At 39.6% G+C, this 10,394-nt stretch overlaps 1 protein-coding gene across 1 annotated transcript; it reads right to left on the reverse strand.

Annotated features, from left to right (window-relative positions):
• Positions 1 to 4,799: 4,799 nt before the first annotated feature.
• On the reverse strand, positions 4,800 to 6,858 carry tpbgb (trophoblast glycoprotein b). The gene has a single exon (XM_038288628.1). The coding sequence runs from the start codon at positions 6,421 to 6,423 to the stop codon at positions 5,329 to 5,331; it is 1,095 nt and encodes a 364-aa protein (XP_038144556.1). The 5' UTR covers positions 6,424 to 6,858; the 3' UTR covers positions 4,800 to 5,328.
• Between the last annotated feature and the right edge of the window lie 3,536 nt (positions 6,859 to 10,394).

A 10,394-nucleotide genomic window follows, 5' to 3' on the forward strand; every position in this document is an offset into this window, starting at 1 on the left:
CTGTCTGTGACTGGCTGGATGTGCTCTCTTCATCCTCTGACATGGGAGCTGGCCCAGAGCTCATCTGCGTTGCTTTGTGTTTCCTGGACGGGGCCGCCTTTTATAGTTGCTTTTTGTATCTCTGCTTCTGTCTCCTTGAACTCCAGTCGGTCTCAGATGGCCGCTCACACTGAGCCTGGTTCTGCTGGAGGTTTCTTACTGTTAAAAGGCAGTTTTTCCTTTTAACAGGGATTGCATTTGAGTCAATGAATCGATGCAATCAACTGGTTTTCCTTAGATAGAAAACTCTGAACCAATTTGTCTGTATGATCTGGTGAACTGCAAAGTGCCTTGAGATGACATGTGTTGTGAATTGCGCTATATAAATAAACCTAATTGAAATAAACATACACTCCAGAGGCCAAAAACCCTTAGATCCAAGCACTCCCCTTCCCTCCACATCTCAATATGAACAATTGCAGTAATGTCTCCCTAATCATATTTCAATTTATATGCTCTGTTTTTGTGACGCATTTCTGCAAAAAATATTACATCAGTACGGTTTAAATACAGTTGCTGCTTTCTCTGCTTTAAAAAGCCATCAAACCATGTTCCGCATTTCATTTTGAAATTTATATGAAACCCCGTCCATATAAAACCACAGTATTTCTCCTGAAGGGTCTGACACCGTGACAATCTCATACTGACACTAGCTTTTTGCCACCCATTACTTCTGATTTGTCATCCTAAATATAAGTTATATTCATCTACATGTTGTCTGAAGAGAAAAATTTACCACCAACGTCCATCCGAACAGATTTCCTCATGCAGTTATATCTACATGGTTCCTTCTCATGTCTGGAGATCTTTAGACCTTATTAGGGAATGACCCCAACAGCTGAAGAGCTGACCGAGACCCTCTCCCTCCTCCCTGGACCTCCGCTGACATCGTGACTCAACTATAGCAAGGCTATTTAGACATCCAAGCTGTTTGGGGACGCAGAAATAGTCGGCTGATGGAGCCAGAAGAACAAAGCTCTCTCTGCGCTCATTTATTCCTGCCCCCCACCCCTCTATCTCCCCCCCCCCCCCCCCCCCCCCCCCCCCCCCCCCCCCCCCCCCCCCCCCCTTCTTTCTCCCTGTAATTATACCTGCTCTGCCAAGCGTGGCTCGAGGCGTGGCCGGGTGAAAAATCACTTGTTAATATGAATGCGCAGAATAAATGATGAAGAGATGGCTTCATCGCTGGCCGTCTCTGTGGAAACAGTGGGTTGAGAGCAGCCTGCACCTCCATGTCCCTCCTGGGAATAAGAGGTAAGGAGGCCTCGCTTTGGGGAATAAAGTGAGCCTGTAAAGTGAGGCCATACCTTTTTGAAATGTTCCTGCTACAATTAAAAATCCATAATGAGGGAACCAGGGTAACCATGTTGATATAACAACCCTCTGTCTTGGGATTATTTAACAGCTCGGATTAACCTGCCGAGCTGTAAAAGGGCAACAGGAGAGTGGAGACGACGAAAAGGCAATTCTCTCCCTCTCCAGGAGAAGCATCTATTACCGTGAAGCTGAGGTTGCAACGGCTGACGTCTTTGTAGGGAAGCCACAGAGCCTCACCAGTAGTTGAACCGACGGATGGGACAGAAAGCCCTTCTGTTCCTAATAATAGGAATGCAAAAGAAGGAATGTGGATCTTGGAGCTTCAGATCTGTAGCTACTTTATAAATGAAGAGATTTCCTTTGAATTCATTTCACTGTTTTATGAATAGAAACTACATGTGAAGTGCTTTGTTAGCATGACTAAAAAAGAAACTGTCCCAATTAGATAAACTGCTGGGAAAACATTAGAGGGAGATTTTTTTTTTTAAATGCATTGAAGTACTTTTCATAATTTACAAAATTGTACTTCGCCTTTGCTTTTTTTTATTTTACTATTACGTGTATTTGTATTTTAATTGAATTATTTTTAGGCCTAATCAACAAGCAGAAGTATACCAGCAACATTTGATGTGTGAGGTTGCAGAAGTCTAATCTGCCCTTAACATGCTAATACATCGCTAGGAAATTGGTGTTAAGTGCTTCACACAAATAAACAATGTTTCTTTTTCTGAAAGAGAACCATATTCCCCCGAGACCAGTTCAAAAATCACCCAGATTTTTTTGAAATAAATTAAAAAAGTAAAATTGTAAATTGTTAAATGTTAATTGGTATCTTGCTGTTTTTTTGTGTCGCTTGTTCAGTTTTATCGATGCTCATTTTAGTAAATCTGTTGGACGTAATTAGAAAATGACAGGTTTCTTTGGATCACATTGTCATTTTTATTTGACAACATTCAACTTAAAAAAAAAATACATTCAACCTATAGTTTGCTTGAAGTCAATGTGGTTATTAGACCTTATATGTGATATACCACAGGGAGGCCACTGCTGATTGGTAGGTTAATCGGTCATGTTTTATAGGACTCAACAGGCCCATGGGAATAAGAACCAAAACATACAACACAAATTTTACATAATATCATTCAGTCTGATGGAATAGTAACATTTGCGACTGTTTTTGCTCCATAATTCATTAAAAATAGATATAAAACCAAAATTAAACTGATACACCATTCATTAAGGTCAAATTCTCCAAACCTCCAATCTCATTTATATTTTTTCCTATTAAGTTTGAGAGAACCACATTCTGTGATAAAGGTGGGTTTATTGTTGCAAAGTGTAGAAAAATTAGTTTGGACTTAAAATTGGTGTTAAATTCTTTAATTTAACACCAATTACACAATTTTAAAAGAAGTGGACAAGAAGTGGCCCCCTTGTCTATAATTGGTCGTGGCCCCTGTTCTGACCCCTCTACTGAAGACATAGCACTAAAATACACTTTATGATGATTCTCACCGGCACATTAACTGTAGTGACATGTCCCTTGAACCAGTTTCATGTCTTACCTTTACAGCTTTACTTTAAAAATTATTAAAAAAATGAACACATTTTACTTGAAGCTTGAACCAAGTTGAGATAGAATCTGTTTCCATTTGCTAGATCAGGGGCCTGTAACCTGCAGCTCCTTAGCCTGCAGAGTTAATTCACTACGTGGTTCACACTCACCCATCCTGGTGCACGAATGCTAGCCCTTCCTTCCTTAAGTGGGAATCGGTGCTCTAAATCTTGGTCGACGTTTGTCCTCATCTTACTTCTTTTTTAGCTTGAATCTGAGAAATGTAATATTGAGAAGAAACCATTTCTCCGCTCTTTGATCTGGCAACAACTGAACTCATGTTTCTTGAACATACTGTTTCTATTGGTGCAAAATCATTTCACATCAACATCAGCATCAGAGCAAGAAGTGAATATTTATGTATTTTGGGCCAGTCAATATTTAAAAAGACTATTATTATAATACTTTTTAAAAATTAAAATGAATACCTGTATTCTGAAGCACTATAGATGGTCTTGGATAAATTATCTTTTATTTGTTTGTTAAAAGTTGTAGCTATGACCTTTACAGATTAAATATTGCCCCAATTCGTTTGTAGTATATTTGATCTAGAAACAGCATTGTGTAAACCTATATTTTCTTTTTGATTTTTTTATGGCACTAGTGGCTCATTTTTATGGACAGTAGGCAGACAGGAAAGGGGGGGAAACATGCAGCAAAAGACTACAAGTCGGATTCGAACCCGGGTCAACCGCGTCTAGGACCAAGGCCTTCATACATGGGTCGTCTGTGCTAACCACTATGCCACCGAAGAACACCCACGATCGTGTAAACCTACACCAAAAGCTCTATTATATCTCTGTGAGACAGCCTGTGCAAACCATGGAGTTTTGTGATGGCACCAAATACAGATGTGGGTCCAAGCAGCCTAACATCCAGCGGTGGCCTGTGTGTGGCCAGATGTAAGAGACACCGCCAGTTTGTGACAACAGTTAATATATTCATGCCTTATGCAAAAAAAAAAAAAAAAAAAAAGGCTAAGGAAGTTCACAGTCCTCCCACCCAACAAACATCATTAATTTGGTCTGCAAGACAGCAACATGCATGGCCCAACCTTCAAAGGAATATCACACATTAATTATTAATCCCCATCGCACTGGACAGCATGAAAGAACAGCCTCTGACAGTTGGGTAAAAACACTAATAAGAGACTCCCCCCCCACTCCATATCATGCAGGCTCGTTCCCCTAAAACAATGCGACATGAAAAGCCAAGCGGTTTGAGCTCATTTTATTATAACCACTCTGTTCCCCTCCAGAACCTCCAGTTCGGTTTCGCCTTCATTTGCATCTGCCACAGAACACCACACACCTGTTTTCTTTTTTTTTCCTTCACGTAACAAAGCAGATTGAATGTATTCACCAGCATTTGATCACTTAAATCAGATATCAGGGAAACGTGCAAACTGGCAGCAGTGTGGATATTATACACATTATCCTGGAGGGAATTGCAGAAAGCAAATACCTATTTTTAATAGATTCTCCCAGCAGGAAGTAAATTGAGGGAGAGATAACAGCTGGCTACACTCATCTCTCATGCACATCCAGGTAGAAGCTCATTTAAATTCCTCCATAGCAGAGTTAGCTTCTCTGTTCAGGCTGAGAGTTCAGGCTGAAGCTGCAACTTGCTCATTAACAAAAAAAAAAAAAAAGAGAGAGATTACACCTAAAACTGTTACCGTGAAAATGAAAGTGTGGCACATTTTCCCTGTTGCTTAACATGTTGACAGTCTGTGGGGGTAAGATTCAGTGTTTGTCATGTGATTCATGCCTTTAGGAACACACTCTTTTCAGCCTGCTGACTTAAGGCTTCACTTCACACACAGATCAACAATCCAGCTTTTTTATTTAGCTAAATATCCTTACAGAAAAAGAGCAATCACATACGTCTACTATATCCAAACAGTACCTATATGCTATGTGCATTATAACCAGTCAAAAAAGGCATAGGTTGTACTGCATGTCACATGTTAACATACTTAAAAAAAAAAAAGAAATAAGTCAAGCAGTATGACATTTCTCCTCTACAGAGCCATATTGTAAAGGATGCAATTAACAGCTGGTATAATTGTTCATTTTTTAAAAGTTGAAGCACTCCATTCAGTTCTGTTTAGAGGTAAGTGAAAATACAATTTGCAGATATTTCTTTAAAAAAAACTGCTTTGATTCATCGTCCATGCAATGTAACAGAGAGCAAAACGCAGTTGGCCTGACAGCTGCCAAACGGTTGTGCTGGACATGCAGCAGAGTTAAACAGATGCACCGTCTGAACGGCATCGTTGAAGGTAAAAGAAGGAAGACTTATCATGCATAAAGTCATTCAATGCATCTTTTCCAAGTCCCTAAATTGTACCGCCCTCAAACGTCTGAGTTGATGCTCAGGTTGGCCAAACGCGGGTCAGAGTTGATCTCATACCGATAATGGTACCCCTCCATGTGGTCCCTGCAGGCGTCCCTGATGTTGTAAATCCATCGCTTAATGCCTTTTCTGTTCAAGTAGAGCACCAGCAGGAATATGACCCCGATCAAGGCCAGCACCAGTCCCAGGAACACGTAGGACGTCTCCAGGACCCCGTCCCTGTTGGAGCACTCCAGCTGAGACTGCTGCACCTGTAGAAGAGGTGTGTGCCTCATGGCCTCTGGGTCGAAGCATGTCAGGTTGTCAGAGTCCACCACCTGAGTGGAGTTCTTCAGCCACGCCACCAGGTCGTCAATGATGCAGTTGCATCTCCAGGGGTTACCAAGCAGCTGGATACGGAGGCTGCGATTGATGCTGAACTCCGCTAATGTGGCGGAGGGCAGAAACTTCAGGTTGTTGTCCCTCAGGTCGAGGTCACGCAGCGCAGGCAGGCTCCAGTTCTCGATGGTGTAGAGGAGGGTGTTACGGAGGCTGAGGGTGACCAGGCTGGACATGGCTGTGAAGGTGCCGTCCAGCCGGTGATGTTCCAGGTTGTTGTTGGATAGATCCAGGGTGGCGAGCTGGAGAAGGTTTGCCCGGGGGAAGAAGTCGAGCAGGGAACCATTGTGAAAAGACCTGCTGAGGTTTAGGAGCTTCAGTTTATTGTCATCAGGTAAAGCATGTTCGTCAAAGGTCAGGATTCGGTTATTACTCAGATCAAGCCGCTCAAGGTTTGGCAAGTTCTGAAACGCACCTGCCTCCACAAGCTCCATCTCATTGTCACTCAAATAAAGATCTGTCAAGTTTTCCAGACGCATAGGGAAAGACGTCTGGTTAATTTGGGAGATGGTGTTTCCCGTGATGAACAGGGATTTAATATTGGCCGGTAGGGAATGTGGAATGGCGTTCAAGTCCAGGTTTTGGCATTTCACAGTTTCTAGGGAGCACAGGCAATTGTCCGGACAGCAGCGGCAGGACAGCGCGAGCGCGAAGAGGAGAAGCAGCCGCGTCATAACGCACCGGTGAGGTGTCCCCGGCTCCTGGCGCGGGCGCATGTTGGGGAGGCGCACAAATCAGTGTGCGCAGGAGGAAAAGCTGCCTCTCAACAAGTCACCGCCCCGTCTCTCAAAGTTTTTCAGCAAAGTTTCCTCCTTAATCCGATTTAAATCAGCTCCCAGGAACACCTCCATATAACTGATAGCAGGTAAAAAACAAAAAAAAAACAAAATGGGATTAAATACTCTACATTTTCACGAAACGCGCAAAAAGCTCCGATCTCCTCTTTTCTGAAACATCTGCTTTTCTCTTTTTAAAGCTGTGAGGGGATCATCCACGCTCAGTTTTGGGGAAAAACTGAATCAAACGCAGAATGAAAAAACGGTCCTACAAACTCACTGTGGCAGCAGGTTTCCAGACAAAGCCACCCTCCTCCCAGACAAAGATCCTCCTTCTCTCTGAGGCGCTCCTCCAGCCTTCTGACCGCCCAGCAGCAGCATTCAGAGCACTACATCACAGGGAGGGAGCGTACCATTACAGAACAACAGGAGGGGAGCAAAGGGACTTTAATTCAACCCAGAATTAGTCATTTGAACAAGTTTTCCTCATAAAACGTACAAGTTTTTACTTCTATCCTTTGTATAAAGCCATTTAGGTTAACAGGAAAAACAATAAGAGCCATCAAAAAATAAAATAATCTGATTCACAACCATTGAGACTTTTGAGTATTGCTATTCATATAAACTTTTTTATATATAAATTAAATGAACTTAATACACTGAAAAAACTGCAGGGTTGTAACACCAGAGGCGTAGCTAGAACATTTTTATAAGGGGGGCCAGGCAATAACCAATGTACACTGAGGGGTGGCCGAAAGTGGATAGGCGCCAGAACCTCAATCTAAACTATTGCAAGAGGAAAATTAACAAGGACAACATCCATATTTTCTAAATAAAGACTAACTATACTTTCCTACAGCCTTCGGTACCAAATAGACGCATATATTTAAACATCTGTGCTTTCTAGATAAAAGGTATAGTGGATACAATTATTTCAGGTTTGAGTTCTGGTGCAAACATCTCTTCCTTTGTCATTATTTGCCTACTTTTATAAAAAATTATTCTACATAAAAGTGATATTTACAAGTTCTAATATATACATAAATTGATTATTTAAGTTTTTATTAAAATAGTTATTTATTTATGATTTCACTGATGACTCCTAGATGGCTTTCAAACTGTATCTTTACCCCATATAACACAAAATCTAGTTCTGAATAGAGCATGAATTATCATCTTTAATGTTAGTATATTGATGTGCATAATTAACCACATTTTTTTTGTTGTCAAGTAATTGTTAATATCTGAAAAAATTAAATGTTTTGAATATTCCACTTGAGAGTATTACTGCTGCCACCGTCTGTATTAGGGGGGGGAAATAGTAGGGGTGGCCAATGATTAGCTGTCCCCCCATCTAGCTCCACTCCTGGGTAACACTTGAATTTGAATTATTTCACAAGGACTGACTGGTTTGAATTGGCAGCCAGGGATGGATTAGGCCAACATTACCATGTTGAAAGTGGCAAAGAAATACTTTTTTGTTGGCTTGTTTTCCAAACAGTAGCCTGATTACTTAACACATAAATTCTGCAAACCAAAAAGTTTAAAGTTATTAACTAGACTGAGTACAGTTCCTGCCAACTTAAACGTGTCGAGTTACTGTAGTTTACCCCAGTCTTGTTTTTATTTATTTATTTTTTATTACTATTTAGTTATTTACTCAAACAAGCCTCCATTAAATAACAATAAAGAACACCTTCAGTAAAACAAGGAAGTACTGGTGTAAAATATTATAAAAATAAGACTTCATTGTCTTACTAGTTGGCATAAATGTGGTTAGAGCTGCAACACCATGATGAAGACTGCTGTTAGATTTTAATGGTAGTATTAATGTCGAGAATTTTAACATTTTGACATAAAGCAACAAATCAGAAAAAAACTCAACTGCAGTATTTTGTTTTTTCATCAACTTCTGGACAAAACCATTGATTTTTGTAACAATGCTCTCCTGGATTATGCAGGATTATACCTCTGTGAAGAAAACAGCTGTGGATGGATTGGGGTTGGAATATCAAAGGAGGGCTCGCTCCTTAATATGTCAAATTTAGGAGTACCTTATGTAGTGTAACTCTACCTTTTTACCTCTGTCTGGCCCCTCTCATATTCTTAGCCCTGGGTCAATGGGACAACCATCAGAGTAATTCCATCACACCTGGATTGAGGTTGAAACTGATACCCTGGTCAGAGTCTGTCAGCCTTCATAGCTGACAAGATGTTTTCCAAGTGGATGTATAAACTTTTGACACTCACTTCTCTTGTTCACACTAAGGTTGATGTGCTCCAGAGTTTCATTTTTAGGAAATAAACCAATTTAATCCCGAAGTTTAAAAGTACACTCTTAAGGTAATGTTTTATGGTCAATATAAAAAAATGATTCAAATTTAAACACGGTAATGCATTTTTCTACAAACACTAAATAAAGTAGGATTTATCAGCTGTATCTTGAATTCAATAATGTTTTTTTATGTGATAGCATAGATTAAATAGAAAGAGATATGATTATATTAATAATAATTATATTAAAACTTTCTGAAGAAGCAAGTAAATGAAAAAATGGAGGTAAGACCTATATTCAAAGAAGTTTAACAATAGAATCTGAAGTTTCTTGACTTTTCCTACAGTATTTTGCAACCTTTATGCCAAAATGGAAGCATAAGGATATGTTTGTATTATTTTCTGCTTTATTTTTTGACAAATAATAATAAAAAAAATGTGCTTGTTATCTTTGTTTATTGCATAATTTGTGTTTATTAATTCCATGACATCCATGCAGAACTTCAGTGGGAGGGATTAGGGTGGCTCGTAGAGACCCTGACTTCTGATTGGCTGTTTCACACACCTCCACTAACAGACTAGAGAATAGAGTGCATGTCTGTTTATTTTTTTCCCCCTCTTTTAAACATACACACATAAATCAGGTCATCAACTTCACTAAGAAGAAGCTGCCATAGACGCCAAACAGGATCAACATCAGCCTCCCACGCTATTAACCAACTGGTTCACAGTAGAAAGGCTGCATTCACAACTTGAGTTTCTTATCTAGACTAAAAAGGTCACATAGTACAGCTGTACACCACAATGCCTGTGAGGAAAATTTGAAACTGGACCTCTTTTATCTGACTTAATATTTCTGGATTTTTGGAGATCATTATCAATACTTAATTATTTGTGTTGGTCTTGCACACAAACTACAAAAGGAATAGACTACATGGATGTTTGGTTGTATAATGACAAAAAAGGTTGAGGTGTGCGAGTAATCTTTCAAGGCGCTGTGTAATTATCTTCAGAGCACAAAAAACACACCATAAAGGGACGATTGAATGGTTTCTGGTTCATAAATAACTTAATATAGGAATGCAGTAAACATAATGGACAGATTGGTGAATGGTGGATCTTAAAGCGCTGACTCCTCCAGCCACATTTCAGGCCTCATGAATCTTCCTGAAATCAAAACCTCATTAGGTTGAAGTTATTTTTTTGAGCTTTGCGCACCTTTGTCTATCACAATTTTTCCTTTAACATTAACTTTCCCCAAATATGTTAACATACAAGTAACATTTTTCTGGCGGGGAGCGTCTAAAATAAATAAATTACGCAGAATTAAAGGTAGACAATAAGCCTCTTAATCAGTTACCTTTTTTGAGCACTGGACAACTGTTAATAACAGTTTTATGCATAAACCAGAAAGCTAGCACATGACGTTGACATATATATCGTGGAATATCAGTTTTGTTCCATCTATTTTATGGAAAATATTTGTTTTATGAGAAGCTGAATTATGTTTTTTGTTGTTTAATTTTTTTGGCGACCTTCTGTTTTACCAAGATTCATCAGTATATGCTATTTCATATATAATGCAAATCTGTTTTGTTTAATAAATCCAAGAACCTTAATGTTAAGAATTTGTCATT

Source organism: Cyprinodon tularosa, unplaced genomic scaffold, assembly GCF_016077235.1.
Source record: "Cyprinodon tularosa strain WSP-4 unplaced genomic scaffold, ASM1607723v1 ctg107, whole genome shotgun sequence".
Taxonomy (NCBI): Eukaryota; Metazoa; Chordata; class Actinopteri; order Cyprinodontiformes; family Cyprinodontidae; genus Cyprinodon; species Cyprinodon tularosa.

What these genes read in the sequence shown, in the direction of transcription:
- tpbgb (XM_038288628.1), bottom strand. Translation starts at nt 6,423, where the DNA reads ATGCGCCCGCGCCAGGAGCCGGGGACACCTCACCGGTGCGTTATGACG.